A 24622-nucleotide genomic window follows, 5' to 3' on the forward strand; every position below is an offset into this window, starting at 1 on the left:
CTCTGGGTCAAGAGCTGCTTGAATGGCTGCCTTCTCATTCTGCCTGTGGCGGCAGTGTTTGTACACATTACTATGCCAATACTAACAGAGTAGCTATGCTGTGTCAGTGAAATATGCTGCTTCTACTGGTCTGTGCCCTTTATATTGGGATAACTTGTACCATCAGTCTTTAAAATGAGAGCTAGGGTTGTTTAGATCAAGGCCTGCTCATTTGCCAGAAGTCACTGTACAGCACCTCATGCTCTGGAGATGGTATATTCTATTCCCAAATCATCTTTCCTTCCCTAGCCAGAAGCTGGGCCCGGTGTTTCACCCCAATGTTCAGTCCAGGCCTGTGCCCCAGAGATCTGGTTGCACGTTCTGGCTGGCCTCTTGTATCCAAGAGGCAGAAAGGAGCACAGTGGTGTCTCCAGGGTGCCAACTGAGGGGTTATGGGTGGGAAGGATCTGCAACCAGAGGTGCATCTTGGTTTTTTAGCAAGGTGTTTGTCCTGCAGGATGCCAGATCCGGACTTCAGCGTGAACGATGTGCGGCTGTGTGTTGGTAAGTGTCTCCCATTTTCCCCGGACTACAGCCCACTTCAGTTGTGCCCTGGCCAACTAGAAATGGGGAGAATCATCAGGCTTATCAAAGCTAGAAATCTGGCTTGGTCACTCCCCCACTGTGCAGTTGGTTGAACCTGAAGTGTCCTCCTTTGTCAGTTGATCACAGCTCTTACCTGCCTGAGGAGTCTAGTTTGACCTGAAGCAGCTTTTCTTTCAGTGTGGGTATAGAAGAAGAAATTATGGGAGAGGCCAGTGTGTGTGTGTGTCAGGGGGTTCTTTGGAGAAGGAACCTTGTCTCCTGGAGTGTCTCTTCTGGGTGCCCTGTTGTGTGCAGGGACAGTTCCAGTGATGCCTGTCTGTCCTGGCAGGGAGTCGGCGGATGGTGGACGTCATGGACGTGAACACACAGAGGGACATCGAGATGTCCATGGCACAGTGGGCACGCTACTATGAAACGCCCGAGGCTGAGCGGGAGAAACTGTACAATGTCATCAGCCTGGAATTCAGCCACACCAAACTGGAGAACCTGGTGCAGAGACCTGCTACGGTCAGTAGAGCTCTTCCTTCTGCAGGAATGTCCTTTCCCTTGTGCTTCTGATCCTCTGTACACAAGGTACAGTCTGGCACTTGAATGCAAGAGGAGAGTGGCTGCTCATAGCACTCATGGGCTTGGCCAGCGATGTCACTGCTGTACTCTGGATGCTGCTGGAGATGATCCTGTATTCAGCTCGCACCTCATCTGCCACAGCTGATCTTGCAGTCAGGCTGGGACTGCTCAGCCTGTGCATCCCTCAGCTATAGTTATCACAATTAAAAGATATTCAATTCTGGAGATGCTTTGTTCGCTATCCATCAGCAATTAGAGAAATGGAAGTGACTGCTGAGGAATATTAGAGTGAAGTAACCTGCTCCTGCTGGCCAGGGATCAAGAACAGGCATGGAGTTTGAACAGGCACCTGAATTTGAATAAGGAGGGCCAATTTGTCCTCAGCCACAGTGAGGGTTGGGGACAGGATGGGGGACACTGGCTCCCAGACTCTCCCAGGTAGCTGATTCTGCTGTCTGCCTAGACCTTGGCTGTCATCCAGCCTCTGCCTCTTTTCCCATTCAGTGCTGTGCACTGAACCGCTGCGATGCTTGGTGCAGAGCCCTCTCCTGCATGTTGTAGCAGGAATCGGCTCCCTTGTAACCAAAGAGTCTGGGCGGCTGGAGGAGGTGCGGGGTAGGGGCAGCTTGCCAGAACATGTGGCCAGGTGTAAAACTCCAGCAGGGCCTAAATCAGGCAGCACTGCTTGGCATTGAGGGTAGAGGAGGCCAAGAAGGGAAGGTGGGGGGAGGGGGGGAGACACCTGGAAAGGATGCAGGAGGCTGTTTGAAAATATGAGATTGGCAGGGGAGATTACAGCTGACCCTACTGAAGGGTTAAAGATGGGATGTCTGAGCTGGACAACCTGAACTCCCTCTGCAGTCAGTGGAGAGGAATGGGCAGCTCTGTTGGGTCCATTCGTTTCTCTCTGCTAACTATAGAGGGAGCCTGGACATCTGTTTATTGTGGCTGTCCTGAGGTTTAGCAAGTTGTATCCCACCCTGGCAGATGGTGCCGAGCACGTGTTTTATGTAAGCCCAGTGCAGAGCAGTTCCTGCCCAACCCTTAAATAGAAGAGCAGCATCCCAGTACCACACTTGGGATCTTGCTGCGGTGTTTGCTGCTTGTTTGCATTCTGAGGCTTCATATGCAGTGGCTGGCATCAGAAACAGCTGGTCCCAAATGTATTACATCTGGAATTGCACTAGTGGCACAGGGAAGCTGCTTGCTGGGATGTGCAGGGCCAACCAGACTGGGAGTATTGTGGCCACTCAGCTAACACCAGGGCCTCCTTCCTTCCCTTCCTTAGTCCCATGTTTTGTTGCAGGTGTGCTTTGAGCTGGGTTTGCTGGCAATCTATGCACAGCACCACAATGGCTTTGGCAGGCCCAGTGCAACCCTGCAGCTCGAAGGTGCCCAGCCACATATGAGCTGTGGGCTGACCAGGCAGGCAATAGGTATTTAAGCTTCCAGGACTGTTTAAGGGGAAAAGGGGGCAGTTCCCTTCTTGCTTGTATTCATGTCTCCCACCTTTCTTCTGTAGGTGGATTTGATTGACTGGGTTGACAATATGTGGCCCAGACACCTGAAGGAGAGTCAGACAGAGTCTACGAATGCTATCCTGGAGATGCAGTATCCCAAGGTGCAGAAGTAAGTGACTTCCTGAACTGTTCCAGTAGTGGCAGGGCAAAGCATCTCTCACAAAAAAAAAAAAAAAAAAAAAAAAAGCCTAAGGACAGCAGCTGGTTCCTGAGGAGAAGTGAGAGAAACAGTCCTTTCTTTTTATTTTGATAGGTGACACTTGCAGAGGGCACTGCAATTAGTTATTTAAGCCCCTGCCAAGCACTGTATGTGGAAGGATAATCTTGGGACCTCTAGGAGCAAACTACACTTCAGAGAAACTAGGGGTGCTCGCCATCTTGAGTCATCTGGAGTTACTGGAGCTCTCAGGTGTTACCTGTCCTACTCCCTAGGCCAGACCTGTGACAGCTGGGTTCCTAGAGCTGCAAGAGCGGATGAGGATGACAGCTCTCTTCTTGCCTGGGCTAGGTCTCCTTGTGGGGTTGTGGTATAAATGTGAACTCTCCTGCAAGTCATCTCCACCTCCCTGCAGCTAAAGTGCTTAGCACTGCAGTCTTTGGCTTCTGGTGCTGCTCTGAGCTATTGGGCTGGGTCCGAGCAGCCCATTCCCTTTGAATACACTGCATCTGCTCTAAAAAGTGGGTCACCGCTCAGTTTCACCTTACCATCTTCTTGTTTTCCATCAGATACTGTCTGATGAGCGTCAAGGGCTGCTACACAGATTTCCATGTGGACTTCGGTGGTACTTCTGTGTGGTACCATATCCACCGAGGGGGAAAGGTAGGAGGATAGTCCCTGTTGGGACAACTACAGATGCTTTAGGAGAATGGGTTTCAGTATCTCTACTTGTAGATCCTTTGAAAATGCAGGTCCTTGACAGCAAATGGGAGTCTTTCCACGCTAAACTTGTTTACCTCTGCCTCTTGGAAGTAGTTCGGACCATCAGAGGTCCACCAGGCTCTAACTGAAAACCTGTGTTGTAAAGATGATGCTAAGCAACCTTCAAAAAGTTTAAATGATACAGAGTAGGATAACCCTATTCATACAGTGCTTTGGGCTTCCTAGAGGTCATTTGGCTGCATGACTGATCGTCTCTTGGTGTGGCACAAACAGCACACTGGGAGAAGCAATAAACAGAAAAGGAAGTTCAAGACAAATGAGAGCCTCTCCAAAACCTTTTCTGTTTAGGGGTTTTAAAGAGCCAGCAGAAACATAGGGACTTACCTTAAAAGTGATGTCAAAAGCAAAGCAGAAGCCTTGGAACAGGAGGTGGCTGACAGGGCTTCAGTACAAACCCCCTTGAATGTTTTGGGTTGTGTGTGTGGTTTTTTTGGTTTGGGGGGGGGGGGTGTTTTTGTGAGAAGTAGCTCTGAAACTCTCAGATCTGAACTTCTAGGCTGAAGTCATTTCTTGTAACTGAGCTTGGCCCAAAATACAAAAGCTAAACCCTGGGCTCCATCGAGTTTGGGCACATATGGATGCAGCCTTCATCTGAGTGCTGTGTTTGCTCCCTGACTGGTGATTTCCAGTTATGATCGTATAGGAATCTTCCTGTGTGTCACGTATCTCCAACCTCAACTATGTTTGTGTTGTACTGGGATCTGGCTTGGAGGAAATCTGTCTGGAAGGGAATCTGGGAAGGTGTCAGTCCTTTCACCTGCCCTTAGGCAGGGTGAATTGCACCTTAAGCCTTTCTTACAGGTGGGGATGATGCATTTGTTCTCGTAACCCTCAGGAAACAGATTTGTAGTAGCTTGGGTGCTTGTAACACTGGAGGGGCTAGCTAATACTGTAACATAAGTCACATTCCCCAGGTAGCTCTTCTACTGCACTAGGGAGCACAGTCAGGTTCAGAGTATAAAACTTAATCAGCATGAATTCCTTGCTGGAAAAACCTCCCTGGATTATGGATGTGGAGGGAACTTGTGTGTATAAAACTGTGCTCCAAGTAGGAAAAGGGAGAGCAAACTTGTTTGCTAAGGGCCAGGAAGATCCCTGGGACACTGTTTGCAGCAATTCCTGTTTCTAGTGATTTTAGTGTTCTAACTGTGTTTCAGAAGGGGAACAGAGTTGTACATGAATCACCAGTGCTGTGGCCACATAGTGGCTCCTAGATATTTGCTACAGCGACTATTTTTATCCCAGAACTTCACCCTTTTGGGGTGCATTTGCACAGCCACAAGCATCTTTGAGGAAGTTACTGCCTGGCAGCTGAGTTGTGGCAGTGTACTGTGTACGTCCAGCCTGTCTGGGCAGAGCAGAAGGAAATGGGTTTGTTTGAATCCCCTCTGACTGCTGTTGTATGGATACACCCTTTGTCACAGATTGAATCTGTGGTTTAGCTTTACCGCTATAAGTGCGTGAAAAGCTCACGCTTGAGCTTTTGCTAGCTGCAATTGTCAGCTATAGTGTAGTCAAGGAAACTTTGTACCACTGTTCGGGAGAGCCGTGCAGCAAACAGAATCATCATAGTAGATTTGAATCAGTGTAGTCAAAGCAGCAAAATCCCCTAGCGGCTGCCCAGCTTGGTACCGGCAAAAGCTGGTGCAGAGGAAAGTGCCCTGTAGTGCAGAATTTGCCAAAGGCAGTTCCCACTCTGTTTCCCAGTGGAATGCACCATGCTACTAACTTAACCCTTACAAGCAACTAGAAGAGACCTCGCTGCTTCAGGTTAAAACTGTTAGCCATCTAGGGCCACGTGTATCAAGGGGCCAGGCTGGAAGGGAACAGGAAGGAAAAAGGCTGCCTCTGATTATGGACCTGTGGTGACTGGATACCTTCTGAGAAAGGAAGCCATGGACAGTCTTCAGAACTGAGTCCTTTCGCTTCTAACTGTTTAGAAGGAACTGTCCAGCCGAAGATGGGTGGCTGGATGGGCTCCCTCCGTAGTCAGTAAAGACAGATCTCTAGGGGGAAAAAAAAAAAAAAAGGCTGTCTCTGTTGAACAAGTCCTGGGTGATTATTGCATCCCATCTTTCTCCATTGACTTAGACTGGGTTCAGAGTTGGCAGCAAACTTGGCGCCACCTGAGGAATCTGTTTGGGTGTGTGGATGGGGTTTTTTCTTTTTTTCTCCTCTCCCCACACTCCTTTCCTTGCAAAGGAGATGCATCTCGACTCCCAAAACTGCCAGACCTCCCCAGTGACTCTGAAGGTCTGTGGCTAAAGTACTTTCCCTCAAAGGATGGACTAATGCAGGATGGGGTCTCTGAAGAGCCTAGTTGGGAGACGGATATCCATGGAGCCAGACAGGTGCAAATCTCTAGTTCAGTTGTGGCTTTTAATAACATGGCAGCATTCCTGAAATACATGAGTAAATATCTCCTTTGTTTGTCTAATACTCTGGAGTCTTCAGTGGACTTTATATCTCTTGACATTGGTCTTAGAAATAATGCCTTACAGAGCATCCCAAGCTCAGTCTATATGTGGTGCTCAGTGTGTCAGGTTGGGAAGACCCTTGTTCAGCAGCTTGCTCTCTCAAATGGGATAACCATTCAGTTTGCTCTACAAGAAATTACTTCAGGCTTGCATCCACTATGGGGTGGGGAGAGGAAGACACTTGGATGTCTGGAGAGAAGCAGAACAGGCTTGGAAGAAGGAGGGGGGTGGTCAGTAGCTGTTAATTGTGCTGTGACTTAACTATATTTTCTTCACTCACAGATCTTCTGGCTGATCCCTCCTACGCCCCAGAACCTGGAGCTCTATGAAAACTGGCTTCTCTCAGGGAAGCAGGGAGACATCTTTCTTGGGGACAGAGTGTCAGAGTGCCAGCGAATTGAGCTCAAGCAAGGCTACACATTTGTCATCCCCTCAGGTACAGCAGGGTGAACAGTCGCATTTTGGCCTTTGCCAGGGTAGTGGTGAGAGGCTGAAACTTCTGGGATATCAGCAAAATCAGAACAGGCAGAATTTTTCCCTTAGCTTTCTTCTTCGTGAGTGAGAGGAAGATGTGATGTGGCTCTGTCCTCTTGCTTGCCAGCTCCCAGAACGTGGCTGTCATGGCACTGCAGATTCAGCCCAAGTGACAGCAAAGCTCTGACTCGCGTAATGCTTGATCAGTAATTAAAGGAGGCCCTCCCAGAGCCCATCATGCTGGCATTTGGAGCAGTGCACACTGAGGACAGAGGCTGGCCCAAGGCAGCACAGCTCCTCTGCTTCCTTGGTCTCTTGTCGTAAAACCTGTACGGAGTTACATCCGGGTTGTCTGTGAAACAAGAAAAGGAGCCGGTGTATGTGTTTAAGGAGCAAGATGAGACAGTCTGCATTGTCTGGAGATGGGAGAACTGAAAACCATAGAGCTAAAGTGAATGTCGGAAAAGCCCAAAACTTGGTAGAGAGTCAGGAAGCAGTAATGTGGAGAGGTTTGCAAGTAAATACCTGCCAGAGAGCTTTGGCAAGGAGACTTTGAGGCTGGGAATAGGGAACACTCTCAGAGCTCTGAGCTGACAGATATCAAGGGAAGGAAACAGAACATTGATGCCAGTTTTTTCTTTCTCCCAGAGATGTCTCCATTTTGGAGATAGTTTGCTAAAGCAAACTAAGATAAAACTTTAGTCTGACTTGGTTAAGCAAGCAGAATAAATTGGAGGTCATCAGCAGTGTCTTGGATATGCAGTTAGTACAGTGCTGTACTAGAAAAAAGCAAAGACGGAAGAGGAGAGGCATATGAAACAGCAGCCTGAGTTGACTGTTTGCAAGGTCTGGCTCACAGCCTTTCAGGACCCATGGTCTGGACCTGGGACAGCTGTAAAATGTTGTACTCTCGCTAAGGAGTACTCCCTTGTGAAGAGAAAGATTGTTGGACGTCTTTGAAGGCAACTAATATAACCCCTGCAATAAAAATTGTGTCCCTAAGACTGCCTCAGATGGCAAGAGGTGCTGTTTCCTCTGTGGCAGCAGTGTAGAAATAAGTTATGTTGTACACACATCCTTCTGTAGCTTACAGCAGGACCAGGAACAGAAAATACCAGGGATTGCACAAGACTTACTCATTCGAGTCCCTGTAACATGACTGATGCATCTGTTGAATTGAGTGGCCCTGCCCTAAGGAAACTCGTGCTGGAATTTACTAGATATTGGGCTTGTCAGCATTGCTTAGCCTTTCAGATAGCAGAAAGCTGGAGCTCAAGTTATTTTGAGGTGTGTGGTGGTTGGGTCTGGATTTTTTTGTTGTTGTTTTGGTTTTTGTTTTTTAATTTGTTGAACAGATGAACAACCTTTGGCCAACTTTTTTGTTTTCCTTGCCACTGGTGTACTTAGGCCAAAGGAGGCAACTTCCCAGTGGCACTGGAATGGCAAGAAGCTATGGAGAGGAGGTAGATACTGGCACGCTTGCCAGCATGGGAGGATCTAAGACCAGATCCACAAATGTATTTAAGTGTCTAAACACAGATCCCTCTCTAGCTCTTAGATGGATGAAGTTAACAGTAAGCACATCCTAGACATTTAGGCTCCTTTTGGCAGAGAGTTAGACAGGGCAATTAGACAATTGACTTGGAGCCATATCTTAAGGTGTATTGAATCACCTTCTGCAGGTGCCCATTTTGCTCCATTCCCTGTAGAGGGAGTCTAGTTAGACTTACTAGGACTAGATATCAAGCTAAATTTAAATGAGACAGAGCCTGACTCCTCATGAAGTAAATGTCAGGTTCTTGCATTCCTTCCTGCTGCTGGTGAAGATGTTGGTGGGGCAGGGGAGGGAATGTGCTGGGTGTTGAGTAATTCAGTGGTGATACTGAACACCTTCAGGAGGATGGATACTGCCCCTAGGGAGGGTAACACAGCAGTGTCTGCCCTCCTCAAAGAGCTGGTATCTGTGTGGGCCCAGCCCAGCGCATGGCTCCTGCTGGTGCTGGCTGATGTAGAGAGGGGTCAATAGCTAGTCCTTGTGTCAACAGATAACCTACAGCCTTCCACACAAGCAGGTTGGTTTACTCTCAGAGTAATGGGCTGGTTATCCAAATATCCATGAGAACATGATTAAAAAGAGTGTAACTGTCAGGGTAGACTTGGCTGAGGAGCATGAAGGTTGTGCCAATCTGACAGCCCTGCTCTGAAGATCAGTTTGTAAGAGATTGCAAAGGGGTTGAATAGAAATAAGTGTCAGTTGTGAGACCTTGATCTCACCTAATTGCTCAGAAGGACTCTTCAAACTCCCCTTTCTCTCCAAGGTTGGATCCATGCTGTGTACACTCCCATGGACACGCTGGTATTTGGAGGCAACTTCTTGCACAGCTTCAACATCCCCATGCAGCTCCGGATCTACAGCATTGAAGACCGCACACGGGTAAGGACCTGCAGGAGAACTGGGGCCATGTGACCTCCTGGGACAGCATTGGGAGGATGCAGCCTAGAGAGGTGGTGTTCAGGCAGGCAAGGTGAGTCTCACCCTGTAACAGACGCCTCAAACTCCAGCTGTCTGGAAATGAGATGTCCCAGCTGCTAAATGGACAGGCTGGAACTTCAGAGGATGGGCAGTCTCCAAAGAGCACTGAGGCTTATTATGTTCCTTCATGCCACTTCCACTCTGGTAACAGGCTTCTGAGGGGGTCTGGAAACCTTACAGTGAGGGTGGTGGGGATCTCCCCTAGCCTTCCTCATAGGGAAGAGAAAGGCAGCAACACAGTGGTGGGAGTACGTCCAGTGCATTGCCTCTTCCCTTACCCAGCTGCTTTCTGTTGCTGCTTGGTGTTCATGCTAGACCTTCATGTGGTAAAGATGACTGAAACTAAAAGCTTCCTGAGGTCTGGAGCTGAGAACACTGTTGATAAGTGTGTGTCCTCGCTCGCTCGTTGCAGAGAGATCGGTCTTGCAGCTCTCAGCATCTGCAGAGAAGCCCCAGGACGTGCCTGGGCTCTGACAGACAGACTGTTGGCCTCTGTGAAGCAGTTCAAGGCGCTGCGGTTCTGCAGCAGGCAGGGCCAATGGGATGTGCGCTTCCCAATTTGGTTAGTGCTCAGATGTCAGACCCTCAACCAGAGCGACTGAGTCATAAGACGACAGAGAGCATGTGTCCACTCCGCCTTGGGCTCTGTAACCTCAGGAAGGTGCAAGGCAGGCAGCACTGGTGTAACAGAGCCCTGATAGCCCGGTGATTTAGCAGAGTGCTGGTAACTCCTCCCTTGATGGACCATCCCTTTCCCTCCCACCACACATATACTGATGGATGCTGTGCTGGGGCTTGGGAGGAGGGCTGGAACTATTACCTTCAGCTAAAACCTTGTGTGGCACTGGCCACTTTGTCCTGTGCTAATGAGAAGAAGGTCTGCAGGGAAGTAGAGAGCCACCACCGAAAAAATGAAGCATGAAATGTTTAATGGCTTGCAAGCGATTGGTGCCTGGACTCTGCTCTGCCTGGTGCTAATATCCTTCCACAAGGAGAATTACATCAGACTGCCAGAAGCCTGAATAGATGCTGTTACACATGTACATGCATTTCCTGCCTCCCAGGAGGGGATCAGTCTGGCTTGAGGCAGCAGTAATAAGAGCTGTCTCTGTGCAGCCCCATGGTGGAGGGGGCCTGAACTGATCCCTTTCCCCTTGCCCCTTTTGCAGGTCCCAAATAAGTTTCGTTATCCCTTCTATTATGAGATGTGTTGGTACGTACTGGAACGCTATGTCTACTGCATCACCAGCCGCTCGCATCTGACCAAGGACTTCCAGAAGGAATCTCTCAGTATGGGTAAGCCCTCTGTGTTCGTTGTCCGGCCCTTGTTCCTTCCTCGCACATGTTGAAGTGCTTTCTTCCACCCTCCTGCTGGGATGCTATCTGGCTTAGCAGTACAGCAAGCAGGGGAGGGCTGTGCGGGAGGAATTCAGGACCATAGCTTCCTTAACTTCACAAGGTGGTTTCTTTGGGTATTTCCTCCCTTTTCCCTGTTCACTGTGTTGAGCACTCAGAGGGGAAGGCAGGCTGGCTGAAGGAGGCGTAACTTTGAGCAAAAATCAAAACTAGCCAGGCTGTTGCTTCCTCCTTTACCCTTGTGACAGGCCAAGATCCCTGCAGCTGCAAAACCAGCACACGAGTTCCTGGCCTTGCTGGTGCACACAGGGCCTTTAACAGAAGAGTGGGAGGGAAGCTGCAGTAACCGCGGCTGTGCTGTGGGCTCCAGGACTGTAACGCTTTCTTGCTGTTCAGGGCCTTCCTGCATGCACGGTTTAAGGTGCTGTGACAGGGGGTATATACAAGGAAGTGCAGGGGCTCTCGTACAGAAGGGGATTTGGCCTCCTTCCAGCCAAGGCAAACAGGCCTGTGCAGAGGTTCAAGAAATGATTTGTCACAAAGACCCTCTTTTAGAAAGAGAGAGAGATGGATAGCCTCTACCCGAGGCCCTCGAAGCAAATCTGTCCTCTCATCTCTAAAAGAGTGTAAACATTGGCTCCTGGGCACCACTCTTCACAGCCAGAGCCTTTCCAAGGCTTTTAGCTTCTGTCCAAAGGGTCCTAGCAGAGGGAAACAGCTCCCTGCTCTTGTCCTTTTCCTGCAGCTCTCTGGAGATCCCCCTTCAGCTCCTGAGGTTCTTGGTTTGAGACAAGCTGGTTGTGTTCTCCTCCTGCCTGGAGGCCTTCAGTGCCTCCATTGCCCTTTCTTTACCACGGAACAGCATGAAGTAAGAACTAGTACAGAGACCTGAAAGGAAGAGAGCAGGACAGCCCTCTTCCCTTTTAGTGTCAGGGGAGGGTGCTTTGTCTATCATACACAATCAGGTTCAGAGACCTCACGGTCATCTAGTGAGTCCACATCCTCTTCCTCCCACAACAAAGGCAGGATTAAGGTCCCAGATCACTCCCAAGAAGGGATGGCTGGAGATCTCAGACCTTCCCAAAGCAAATCTAGTCCAAGGCTTTGCTATTCCCTCCTCTAAGAGATTTGCCTGAGTTTGGCGCCTGGCCTTCCCTTGAAATGAACTGGAAATGGGAAAGGATTTTTAACGATTCTTTTCTAGTGGCCACCTGCCCTGTCCTTTCTCTGGCCTTGTCTCCATACCTATCTGTGGCTTCAGTGCCTCTCCAGTGACTGGGGAGACTCCTCTAGAAACTGAACATCTCTTGTGATTGCCAAGCAGCTGTGCTCTTCTCTCACTCTTTCTCCATTATGACAGATATGGAGCTGAGCTCTTCAGACTCAGTGAACATGGAGGAAGAGGAGGAGGAGGAAGAGGAGGAGGAGGATGCAGCAGGGAAGGAACCCAGGCGACCAGTCACGAGGCGGTCTGTTCTCACCAGCCCCATAGCCAATGGTGCCAATGTGGACTATGATGAACTGGGCAGGAGCTGCCGGAGCAGCTTGCCGGGTCTGAAGAAGACCCCATCTATAGACTCTTCAGACTCCAGCCGGGGTTCCCAAAATGGCCAGGCCTGGGACCCACATGGTGGCAGCCCAAACAAGAGCAGGAAGGTTCACCTGACGCAGTTCGAGCTGGAGGGACTGCGCTGCCTCGTGGACAAACTGGAGTCGCTCCCTCTGCACAAGAAGTGCGTCCCCACCGGCATCGAGGACGAGGATGCCCTCATCGCTGATGTCAAGGTATGTAAGTGTGAGGAAGCTGCCGGCACTGCTCTTCCTGCCGCTTGTCCTCAGGGCTGCCAGGGTGCATTTGCTTTGTCATGGCATCAGAGATGGGAAGGACTTTTCCCCACAGGGAAACTCGTATGTGGCCCTGATCATACCCCAGGCCCAGTGAGGGTGAACATATCTGTGGACTTGGTGTCTTCTCCTTTTGCTGTTTGAGGCACCAGCTGATGCTTAGAGGCAGTCCTGCCTTGAAAGGGTCAAAGGTGGATTTTTGGGTCGGGGACAGAAGAAGCAGTAATTGCTCTTAGCCAGCATTGGTGAAAGGCCTCTAGTGAGGCCCTTTCGGCCCTGTCTGGGCTCCTAACGGATGTGCTGCTCTAATTGTGCACGTTTGTGATGTAGTTCGTTTCCTGTTCTGGCTCTGACCTTCTCGGGCTGCTGGTCACTGGAACAGTCGGAGCCCTTTCTTTGCCCCAGGTGGATTTGGCCTTGTTTCTCTTTGGTCGTTTGCACAGGATGTGATCTTAGGTTATACGAGAATGTGGGTGTGGTGTGTTTTTGTTTGCTTGTTTTTTATTTGCCCTGCTTTGCATCCTGTGCTGTATCTGCCAGACCTGGTGTGCTAACTCCATGAGCTTGGGTGTTTTAACCCTCTCACTTCATGGGGTTGGGGGTTAACCCCTGAGAATTTCAGCCTCACTGAATTCCCAAGGTGTCCATTTCGATCTCTAATACCATAGTTGGCTTCTGCTCCCTTCCTTGCTGATGGTTATCTATTCAGTTGTTTGCCTGTTTGAAGCTGACACCAATGTCTGTGTCTGGACATATCCTGGTCCCTGCTGTTTTGTGCATCTTTCCCAGTCTCTGTCTCCAATTTTGTGTAGCATTTGGGAAAAACCATGCTTTGCTGCTTTTGGTGCAGTGGGGCTCAGCTCTGGAGTCCCAGTGTGGGCAGTTACAAGTGTGGTTTATGGGCACTGTTCTAGTGACACTTGGCCGACGTAGTGAGCATACATGCTGTTTGGGGGACTGTAGTTCTGGTTTCTGTAGCGTCTGTGGCTTTTTCAAGTATGCTGTAGGTGCAGTGGCCTTTGGGATATGCAGTGCATGTGTTTCTAAGCCAATGTGGCAGGGGTCACCTCAGCCCTATCCTGGACCATATGATGCTCTGGGGAGACTGAAACTGAGGTGTGAGCACAGTGTTTCACTCTTGGACTGAGCGAGGAAGACTGGTGTAATCTGCTAGGTGTTTTGAAGCAGGATATTCAAGGTCGCCATGTTCAGCAGGGTTTTAAGACCCATTCAAAGTACTTGTCATATTCTGGAGCTAATGTACATGTATCTGTGGTGTTGATGTGACCCACCGACCCCCTTGTTCAGCTGTGCCCCGCAGATGAGCTGTGGGTGAAAGTCAGTGCTGGCTAGTCACAGCAAGCGGCTTCCATGAAGATCTTGCTCCTTGAAGCCAGTTGTCCTCTGAGGTTCTGAAGCATCCTGAATTCTAGGACTCTCTCTGGCCCTTGGTATTAACAGCTTCCTAAGTAAAGCCTGTGTTCCAGGGCATCCTCAAAGCACAAAAATCCTCAGTCATCAGACTGCAGTGGCTGGAGAAAACGGAACAGACTTGTCAAAGTAATAATAAACCTTTACTTTTAGCACTTACCTTTTCCTTAGAGGTCATGGAACTGGCAAATTAGGTTGGCTTTTAAATCCTGAAAAGTGGTAAGTCATTGTTTAATTAAACCTTTTAATTGGCCTGGGCACTTAGACATTCACTCAGAAGGGTTTTAAGTTTCTGTATGAGCAACTTGTATGGAGAACATGGTATTCTTTAAGCAGGGCAAATTGTTACCAAGTTAGAGGAGTCAAGCAGTCATCCACGTGTCTATAGATCATCATATGGGGTATAGATCCTAATGTTTCTTCCATAGGTTTTTGCATAACTCCCAAGTATCCAAGTGCAGCCCTTCCCAATGAGATGCCTGACCCATCTTGTCTTGACGGTGTTGTCTTTTCTCACAGCTCTCCGAGGCTTGATCCAGGTGGGATCCCTAGGGGAGCACCCTAGGCTGGATCTCTTCTGTTCCAGAGCTTGTTGCTAATTCATCTGCATCTCTTCACGCAGTAGTAGAGAACTAGAGCATAATCCATTCTGACTGACTTAAGCTAAATAGGAAGCGGTACCCTTCTGCCTCCATAGCATCTTAGCCTCGCTCCAGGGCCATCAGTCTGTAGCAGATACTCTTACCCTTTTGTTAACTGGGGGGGGGGGTCATTGATGGACCTGAGATCTGACCAACAGGACTATTTGGAGATACCTGTTCTGGAGAAGTGTGGCACCAATGTGTTTTTGGCACTCGCTAGCTTTGTTTTGTTACCATCACTACACAGCTGTATTCCGGTTAGGCAGATGCTGCTTTGTGGAAGCTTTTCGATACTGTGGCAACTGGAGTACCTGGAAATGGCACAAGGTGTGTGGTTGCTGTGATGCAAGGCCAAAGCTTGGATCTTTGACCTGGTGGGTACAGGTTGGGGCTGGTGAGAGCGTTTGATGCTGTATGCTCTGGGCTTCTTTGTCATGGGTGAACACTAAGTTGAACTCTTCATAGAGGTGTCCGTGGGTTCAAAGAAAGATGGATCAAACGTGTATACATCCAGGCTTGGATCCTTCCCTGGCCCCAACTGATCTGTGTGTTTATTACGGTATGTCTGCTACCCATGTGTTGGAACTTGCAGTTTTCTCATTGTAGAGCCCAGACATGCAAGTAGCAACTGGGCACCTGCATCTGTCAGATCAAATGCCCTGATGTGCTTCCTGCCATCCTCTGCTAGCTGGTGTCCCCAGGCATGTGTGTGAGGAGACACAGGCCAGACAAATGCACCCTCTTCCCACTGCCTTTTGGGTAGTGATCATGGGTTCAGGATGTCTCTGTGTGTTGGGTCACTTGGGGAAATCTGCTTGTGCATCTTGTCATGAATTGATCTTGGAGCTGTCACATGGTGGGACCTGATACTTTGGATGTGACAAAGATATGCTTCCAGCTCCATGGCAGAAGGGATTGTCTGTCCACTGAGACTCTGTAAACCCATCCCAGACAAGGTTAAGGCTGTGTCAGGCAGCTTAGATAGAGCACATTGCCATCACTGCGTCCTCCTTAACCACTCTAGCTTTGCCTGTCTCCTTGGGAAAGCTCTTGATGATACCATGTCACTGCCTTCTGAACCAGCTGCTCTCCAGTGTCTTCATCAGGAGGGCCCACATGAATCAAAACTACTTCTAACTTGGCATTAGGAGAAAATTTTCCTTCAGGAAACAAGGTGGTGACACCTTGTAGCTGCCTTGTAGCACTGATGGCTTGCTGGAAAAAAAAAATCTCTATGCATTTGTTGATGTCTCCATGCACTGTCTGGACTTTGATCTTTGGAAAGGTCATTGGCAAAGATGGAACGTCAGAGAGGTCCCATCACCCTGGGTTTCTTCATCTTCTGACTACTTCTGTCCATCTCTGAACCAACCTAGGGTGTGCTGGTTTCCCTCGCTCACTCTTCAGAGGAGTGGGATGATCTATGAGGGTCTAGTTCCTTTGGCTGTTGGATCATCTCTAGAGGGCTGTCAGACTTGCAGTGTGCTGACTGGTGGTGAGCCAAGCCCACATCTGAACCAGGTGATGCAGTGCCACCAGGCACTTCTGCCTTGGTAACTACTGCAAATGGGTTATGATAGGGCTCTACATGGAGGCCTTGGTATAGGTGTTGCAGTACCAAGCATTGCAGAAACGAGGAGAGTTTCTCCCAGAAATGCAAATCCCATTTCCAGGTCCTCATCTCAAAGCCTCTGGTCTGGCATTGTCTGTGTACGTGGCAGCTGCTCAGTGTTGTGCTAGGTCTCCTCCAGGATCGGAGACATCTTGCTTCTCTGCAGAAGCGTGTTATTCTCCTTCTCTGTCTGATCTGTTCCTCCTGTGGGTCAGGTCTCCCTGAGATATTCCCTGTGCCTGATGCTCTCCCATCCCTGCTTCAGTAAATCTGCCAGGTGGGATCTGCTTTCCTGAGAGAGCACATCTCTCCAGGTGCTTGTGACTGGGAGAAGCTTGTTGAAGCCCAGAGGATTGGGAGGAGTGAGTGGTCTCGGGCCACTTTCACTCCCTCGTCGGCCCTATGGGGAGAGGTCACACAGTCCCCATTTGCTGAAGGGTTACAGGACATGGAGCAGACTCGGTGATGCCTGAGGGCTGCTTCCACTGGGGCTGGACAAGGAAGGTCAAGGTCACCTTCTGAGAAGGTTGTCCTTTGGTGGGAAGGCAGGACTGTCTGGGCTCCCCTCTCTGGCTCCGGAGAGGCTAGACAACCCTGGATTGAAACACTGAGCCATGTGCAAGATCCCCCATGTGTATGCCAGCAGTATGAGATGTCTGACACTTCCCACAGTCGCTTGGCAAAGGGGCCGAGTGGGAATGCCGTACCCTGGAGCAAGCAGGGCCAAAGACCTCTCAGTTGCCCTGCTGCCTGATGAGATGTGACCTGAGCACGCGCCCAACACACCCAACCTCTGCACAGGGCCAAACCTCATGGCAGGTGTTAGTGTCCCCAGTGTGATCCAGGCAGCAACATCTGCCAGTACGTGCAAAGAGCCTGTGCCTAGAGCCCAAGGGTGACTTCCCTGTGGTGACCCTCAAGGCGTCACAGTGGCGTTACCTATCTAGATGGTGACAGTTCAGACCTAAATGTCTGGTCAGCGTGCAGCTTGCTTCCGATGCTTTTCGGGGCAGGAAACACAAAAGCTGTAGTCACCTGCAGATGTTCTGGATGCGTCAGACAAGTGGGAGCAGTCGTTCTTCTCTCGAGCTGCGTTTGGGGAGCTTGCTTTATGTAAAGGTCTTCTTCCATTTCGGCTGCGGTGGTCTGGAGTCAGGGTCGGGAAGCTGGGGCTGGCGGTTGCTTCGCCCACGTGCATTTGTCCCCCTCTAGCAGTTCGGTTAGCGGCAGCTTCGGGAGCGCAGCCGCTCCCAAACTTAGCTTGTAGGATATCTGTCAGGGCAGGGGAGGTCCGTGCGTCCACGGCAGCAGAGTGTGGGTCCAGTGCCTGCAGCCCGCGTGCTCCGGGAGGCTCATCTTCCTTGCTGTGATTGAAAAGCCCTTTTTCCCCGCTCGCGCCTCCGATGTCTCCTAGACCCGGGCGGCTTCAGCTTCCAGCGGGAGCCCCGAAAACCGCCCTGGCGAAGACAAAAGAAAGGTGGTGGTGGTGGTGGTGGGGAGGCCGGGCGCGAGCAAGGCAAGGGCGCTGGCGGGCTGGGGTGCGCGCGGGGGCTAGCGGCTCTCCGCCGTGCTCTCCGGAGCCTGCCCGGAGCCCTGGGGGAGGCTGGCCCTGGGTTCTCCGATTGCGGTGGCGGAAGGAGGGGAGGGGAAGGTGGGCCGCGCCGGCCGGGCCCCTGCGCCAATCCGCGCCGCGCCAGCCGCCTGTCCCAGCCCCTCCCGGCGCTGCAGCAGAACGGCTCTGCCCTCTGCTCGCTCGCTCGCTCGCTTTTTCTCTTCTGCCATCTTCCCGTTGCAAAGCATTGCTGGGAACCGCATGTGGGTGACGCAGCAGCATTGTTTCAGGCTCAGGAAGCCGCCGCTTGCTGCCCAAGGGCTCGGGGAGGAACACGCGGCTGCCGCCCTAGCTGCCGGAGCCGGGGAGGAGCAGGGGCCGGCTCGGGGCGGGGGGCGCGGCCGCTCTCCCAACCATGTCCCCGAAGACCGGGGGTCCGGCTCGAGTCCGCTCGGACTGAGCGAGCGAGCGGAGGTGTCCGGGGAGGGGGGGGGGCCCCCAGCCCTCGCAGTGCGGGCACCGAAACAAAGAGGGCTCGGCAAACTTCGCCCCAGAGTCGCGGCAGCTCCAGAAGCGCAAGGTCAGGCAGCTGGCGACGCTCGGCGGGTGGGGAGGGCACGCGGGGGCAGTCCGGCCCCAGGCGGGGCGGGAGGGGACCGCCGGGGGGACCCGGGCGTCCTCCGCTTCCCCGGAGAGGTCTCAGGCTGGCGCTCAGGCTCGCCTTCGCCCTTGGCTTGCGCGGGGCGCGCCGGCTCGCGCCGAGTTCCTGCCAGGGCAGAGAGGGAAGCGTGCGGCGCGCTTGCAGGCTCCCCTCCGCATTGTCCGCTCCCGCTGGAGCGCGCGGGGCGTTGGGAGATGGCCGTCTCCCACCCCCGGCTCCGAGCGGGATGCAGCCGCGGGACCCCGGCGCTCCCCGGGAGCCCACCGACCGCTCCGGCTCGGAGCGTGCCCCAACCACCGTCCACCGTGCCCAAGGCAGGGGGAGCCCCCAATTCCCTGCGCGCACGTGTGTGTGCGTGCGTGTGTGCGTGTACAGATGCGACCCCCAGACCCTGACCTTTCCTTGCAGCGCGTGCTCGGGGGAAGGTCGCCCGGGAGGCGGAAAGTCTGTAGGCAGCGTGCCGCGCTGCTGGGGAGCGGCGGGGAGGCCGCGGCTTCCTGCCACCCGCAGCCTCCGGAGCTGGGCGGGGGAAGCGCTGGCAAGCCGCCCTGTGCGGGAGTCGAGCTGGAGCGCTGGCGCGGGGAGCGGGCAGCCCCTCGGGGGAAGCCAGCCCAGCCCCTGGCCCCGGCGCCGCCTGGCAGCGGGAAGCGCGGGCGCTCGGCGCGCACGGGGATGCCGGCAGGAGGCTCCTGCAAGCGTAGCCATGGCAACGCCGAGTAAATAAAGCACCTTTTGCAATGGCAAATTCGGCGGGGAACGGCTTTTTGGGGGAGTGGGGGGGTGGCCGCAATCAAGCGGGCGAGTAGGAGAGCCGAAACGTCAAAGATGAGCGCAGGGAGCCCGCGTCTGCCAAGAGCACGGGTGCCCGTCACGCCGTAGGGCAACGTGCCCGTTCGGGGCAGCCCCCCGGCCAGAGCCTTGGTGCTTGGGGATCTCTCATGTTGAAGCCAAACCCCGAGGCAGTGCGGGGGAGCAGCTTTCAGCTACCTGGCAGCTTGCACCGCGCCATGGAGGGGGTGCTGGGGTGCCGCATCCTAGAGCCACTCCACCCTCCAGCTGCTCCGCGCCTGGGGAGCGTCGGGGGGACGGAAGGGGGGGGGGACCGTCGCGCTTTCTCCCCCGTGAATCCCGCTGGATTGGCAAAGCTCGGCGCTCTCCCCCACCACCGCACAGCGCGGGGCCTCGGGGCTGAAATGCAGTTGATGAAAGCGCTCGTGCAGATCGACTCGGCAGAGCTTGTCTGTCTAATGTGGGGAGGGCTTGTTGCTCGCAGGCGTGGGTAGAGGAGGGCTCCTTCCCAGCCGCGTTTGAGGCATGCTGTCCTTGGCATCTGGTCAGAGCCTGCCTCGCTGGCGGGAGCGTTGTTTCGCTGTGCTCACACCTGTGCTTTTTGTCTCTTTGCTCCCCCCCCCCCCCCCAAATCTCTCCATCAGCTGCTGCTAGAAGAATACGCAAACAGCGACCCCAAACTGGCACTTACAGGCGTCCCTATCGTCCAGTGGCCCAAGAGAGATAAGGTAGGAGCCGTGAAGAGGGGGCTTCAGGAGCCATTCCTGGGAGGGTATTGCACGTGGTTTAGCCAGTTCCCCGCCATCAGCCGAGTTGCCCTTTGGGCCCGGGATGCGGTGGCACCACCGGTGTATCTGCCTGGGGAGCCCCAGCCAGTTGGCGGAAAGGGGAGCGCTGCAGAGGCAGAGCATGGGGTTCAGCTGCCTTTACAGCACCTTGAGCAAATGCATTTATTTGCAGTTCTGAGGATATCCGCGTTGGTTACCCTTGCTCAATTGGTGGGGGGTAACTGGGTCATCCCCAGCTGCTCCATGTGTTCCAGCCCCTAGTTTGTGCTCAGAGGAGCTAGAGTCTTGCTGGTGGTGGAAGGAGCGGTTCTCTAAAGGAAGCTCGCCCCGCCGCGCTCTGGCTTGGCAGGGGGAGCCCTGGGAGGCGTGAGCCATGTTGTGTGTCAGGGCACACAGTGCTATTGCGTTCCCCCGACAGGTGAAGGGCAAGGTGTGGGAATTGATAAGCATCAACCCTGCCCACTTTGTGGGCAAGGCAGCCTTGGCAAGCCAGCCCCTCACCGCTAGGTGAGTGTGCCCCCTTGGGTCTGTGCCCCTGCCAGCACACCTGCATGCTTGCCTGTGCTGTAGAGTTGGCTCTCGCAACCCCAGAGAAGGCAGCTCCTTCCTTCCAGGAATCTCTCCCTGCGGAGAGCAGCCAGCTCCTCAGGAGAGGGACCTCTTGTCTTGCCCTTGCCCTTCCCTCTCCGACTGTGCTTGTAACCCAGGGCCCAAAGCCGGGCCACATCCCAGGCCAAGCTTGCTGGGCGGATGGAGACGCTTGGAGCGGCCTCTGTTGTAGGCTGGCTGGCCAGGCTTTCCATCCCCCTCCTCAGGCTGCCTTCCCACATCTCCCATAGGTCACTGCTCCCTTCCTGCTGGGAGACGGGCTTGTGGGTAGACTGATGTATGGGAAGAGCAGGACCCTGTCACACTGGGAAGGATTGGCAACACCCAATCTGGGCACTTGGAGGCAAACAAGCCTCTCAAATTGCCCTTTGGAGATGCCTGTGTCTGCTCACCCTGTCCAACGAGATCGAGCACAGCTTTGGTGGTTGAGCATCTCCTCTTGCCTCTGGCAGCTTTTCTGGGAGTAGAGACCTGGAGATGTCTGCGCACTTTGGATGCAGCAGTCAGATGCTTGGCACATCCATGACCCTGTCCTTGTGCTGGGTCCTTTGGGCGCAGGCCCTGTCCCTTGCCCTTCAGCTTTGGGGCACTCAACGTAGGGGCTGTCCCCGGAAGGATGCTGCAGCCAGCCTATTTGCTCTGAGGGCTGATGAGACGTGTGGCAGCAGATGTCTGCTGGAGAGGTGTGCTGTCCCACCCGTACTGTAAATAAGGGTGCTCGGGTGTTCCCATCATGCCTTCAGTTCGCAGAAAAGAACAGCTGGAGCAGTCAGGGCCAGTAAAGCCTGGCTGGACAGAAGTCATGCACACAGGATTTAGGGGTCTGAGCTGAGCTGGGTCCCTGTGGACTCGAGCACGAGCTTCCCCCCAGGGCAGAACTCTGGCCATTTGAGGGAGCCTATTGAAGCCCAGCAGGATATTGAAATCCAGCAGCCACCTCATGATGTAAGTACCCCTGTCCACATCAGTGTCCTGGTCCACTCTAGCCCTGCAGGTAGGTTTGCAGGGTAGATCTGCTCTCCCAGGCCTGCGCTTGCTCTGCTGTGCTCTGGGCACCCTGGCCAGCTCCAGTTCTGGAGGCATCAGGCACTCAGCAAACGCTGTAGAAGCACAGCACTTACGTTGGAGCTAAGCCCTGTCCCCTTGCGCTGCTTGGGGAGGGAGCTAAGCCTGCACGGAGGCCCGGAGAGACAGGAGAGATTTTCAAGCTGCCCAGGCAAGCTTTCTCTGGCAGCTTGCTTCGGAAATAAAACGTGTTTGTTGGAGCACTGCATTGCTTTCAGGCCTCAGCAGCCCTTTTCAGAACTGGTTCTCGCTCCTGAGGGGAAGGAGGGGAGTAATGGGAGCCCTTGGCATGCAGAGACGAAGGTTGAATGGGTGCTGCTCAAGGAGATCCCCTCTTAGCAGCGCTGATAGAGACTTCTCCTTTGTCTCCAGCTCTCTCCTGCAGAGAGGTGAAGGAGCTAGGAAGCTCCTTCTGGAGCCTGAGATCAGAGGCTTTCTCATCCAAGCTGAATCCAGCAATCTGCTCCATCTCATGCCACTTCCCTCTCTCTCTGTTGCCAGCTAAAGCTCCAGGCCCGGCTGAGGGTCCGCCTGCCCACCATACCCATCACCAAGCCTCACACCATGAAGCCAACCCCCCGCCCAACACCCGTCAGGCCCACGGTCTCTCCCATCGTGTCAGGAGCCAGGCGGAGGCGGGTGAGGTGCCGGAAATGCAAGGCTTGCATGCAGGGCGAGTGTGGCATGTGCCACTATTGCAGGGACATGAAGAAGTTTGGTGGGCCTGGTCGCATGAAGCAGTCCTGCGTCCTCCGACAGTGCTTAGCGGTGAGTCTGTGGCCTGATCCTTTTCCCGAGAAACCCACTGCAGCCCGGCAGCTACCCTGTCTGGCTCTCCAGGGTCAGAGAGAGGAGGGCAGTGACAAGATTTTTGATTCCTGGGGGACATTTGGCCCCTCCCTTGCCCTGGTTTCACCCCTGCTTTCCTTTGTAGCCTAGGCTGCCTCACTCAGTCACTTGTGCACTTTGTGGGGAGGTGGATCAGAACGAAGACTCACAGGACTTCGAGAAGAAGCTCATGGAGTGCTGCATCTGCAATGAGATTGTTCACCCTGGCTGCCTGCAGGTGAGCAGCTCGGGCACCAGGGCGGACAGGGCTTGGCTGCAGGGAGGGGCAACCACTAACCTGCACTGTCCTCTCCACAGATGGACGGGGAAGGTCTGCTCAACGATGAGCTTCCCAACTGCTGGGAGTGTCCTAAATGCTACCAGGGTGACGATGCTGAGAAGGGCCAGGTACGAGGCGAGTTATGCTGGGACAGAGGTGATGTGGGTTCTCCATCCCATTGCATCCTGCTGGGGCGTAGGCAGGGTTCAGCCACGCCAGGCCACAGAAGTGGCCTGGTGACACGAAGGGCAGCAGGGCCAGAGGTGTGTGGGAGGGCTTGCAGAGAGGGTTGGAGAGGAGGCAGGGAACAGTGCAAGCCCCAGGGGACCAGTAAGGCAGTAACTGAGGATGGGCATCGTTCAGGGCGCAGCACAGTGGCGCTCGGGGAACCTGGCAGCCTCCTGCAGCGGTGGAGGTGCTGCCACAGCCGGGTCCTGGGCTCTCACAGTGGGGGGAGCTGACAGCCCCCTGCTCTCTGTCCCCGGTGCTCCTAGAGAGCCCATCAGCGAGTCAAGGCCAGGCTCCCGCAGAAGCGGCAAGGGCACCCGGGTCCCTCTGCCAGGCAGCAAGCAGACTACGTGCAGCAGCAGCTGGCCGGGAGACCAGCCTACGGCTACCGGGTCATCTGTAGGACCGTGACTGCTGTTGTGGATGGAAATGTGGCAGCCAAGGCAAGCCAGGCTGAGAGCACTGGGCCGGGGGCACCTTCACCTTCCCCTGGGTGATGCGCATGCTTGGGGTGCACATCTGCCTGTCTCTGTGTGTCTCCATGGTCCACTGGCACTTAAAGCAGAGATGATGAGCACCCCTGTTCCCTGTAATGTGCTGTGCTGAGCTGTGATCCCGAGGGTTTCCACTGCAAGAGGCAGGGGGGCTGCTAGGCACAGAGTGGAAACTCCCTCCAACCTCAGAGGTCTCAGAGGAAGTAATGTGTTGGTTACCGGTGTGCGTGAACTCTAGTCTTGGTGGAACTGGGCACGGCTGGTGCAGATGAGGAGGGGTGCCTTCCCCAGGCCTGCTGCTGCTCCATCCCCACTAACCTTCTGCCCCGCTTCCCCACAGAAGCGGAAGGTGGAGGAGAGCGATGATGACACGGCGCAAGCCAAGGTGCTGCGGCCCCTGCGGAGTTGTGAGGAGCCCCTGACCCCCCCACCCAACTCGCCCACGCCCATGCTGCAGCTGATCCACGACCCGGCGTCACCACGAGGTGTGGTGACACGCTCATCCCCAGGAGCCGGCCCCAGTGACCACCACAGTGCCAGCAGGGACGAGCGCTTCAAGCGACGGCAGCTGCTGCGGCTCCAGGCTACTGAGCGAACCATGGTGCGGGAGAAAGAGAACAATCCCAGCGGCAAGAAGGAGCTGTCGGAGGTGGAGAAGGCCAAGCTGCATGGCTCCTACCTCACCGTGACGCTGCAGCGCCCCACCAAAGACGTCCACGGCACTTCCATTGTCCCTAAACTGCAAGCTATCACAGCCTCCTCCACCAACCTACAGCATTCTCCCCGCGTGGTCGTGCGCCACACACCAGCCAGGATGCCCCAGCGGGGTGGGGGGGACGAGGAGGCAGCTGCAGAGGAGGACGAGGAGGAAGAAGAGGACGACGACGAGAACGCGGAGGAGGGGGGGGCAGCCCGGCTCAATGGCAGAGGGGGCCGGGTGCAGGAGGGCGAGGAAAGCTGGATGCAGCGTGAGGTGTGGATGTCCGTCTTCCGCTACCTCACTCGCAGGGAGCTCTGCGAGTGCATGCGGGTGTGCAAGACCTGGTACAAATGGTGAGTGTGGGGGACCTACGGGGAGCAGCACGGCCAGACCTGCCCGTGCCCTGATTTCTGGACCAAGCATGGTCACACCAAACCTTGTGCCTGAAAGGAACACAGCCAGAGGCGGAAAGGGGAGGAAGGGAGCTCACTTCCAGCACCGTCAGTGCACTCCCTCTGCATCTCAGAGCTGTCATTTGCTAGGCGACATTGCCCTTGGGCCCTGCAGCCAGCCCTACTTGCCGCTGCCTCTTCCATATGTGCACTGGTCTCTCCCGTCCCTGTCCATGACCTTCCTTCTGCCCTCTT

At 53.9% G+C, this 24622-nt stretch overlaps 1 protein-coding gene across 5 annotated transcripts in view; it reads left to right on the forward strand.

Annotated features, from left to right (window-relative positions):
* Positions 1 to 24622, forward strand: part of KDM2A (lysine demethylase 2A) — a 54219-nt gene that overhangs the window by 27278 nt on the left and 2319 nt on the right. For all 5 annotated transcript variants that reach the window (XM_067295734.1, XM_067295735.1, XM_067295737.1 and 2 more), the window contains 13 exons: positions 497 to 543; positions 914 to 1092; positions 2675 to 2781; positions 3399 to 3492; positions 6372 to 6525; positions 8882 to 8997; positions 10266 to 10392; positions 11813 to 12237; positions 19628 to 19711; positions 21947 to 22213; positions 22380 to 22511; positions 22592 to 22681; positions 23616 to 24328. In XM_067295734.1, the coding sequence (XP_067151835.1) occupies positions 497 to 543; positions 914 to 1092; positions 2675 to 2781; positions 3399 to 3492; positions 6372 to 6525; positions 8882 to 8997; positions 10266 to 10392; positions 11813 to 12237; positions 19628 to 19711; positions 21947 to 22213; positions 22380 to 22511; positions 22592 to 22681; positions 23616 to 24328 (2535 nt within the window). The remainder of the gene's footprint in view (positions 1 to 496; positions 544 to 913; positions 1093 to 2674; positions 2782 to 3398; positions 3493 to 6371; positions 6526 to 8881; positions 8998 to 10265; positions 10393 to 11812; positions 12238 to 19627; positions 19712 to 21946; positions 22214 to 22379; positions 22512 to 22591; positions 22682 to 23615; positions 24329 to 24622) is intronic.

The sequence above is a fragment of the Apteryx mantelli genome, chromosome 4, assembly GCF_036417845.1.
Source record: "Apteryx mantelli isolate bAptMan1 chromosome 4, bAptMan1.hap1, whole genome shotgun sequence".
NCBI classification, from domain to species: domain Eukaryota; kingdom Metazoa; phylum Chordata; class Aves; order Apterygiformes; family Apterygidae; genus Apteryx; species Apteryx mantelli.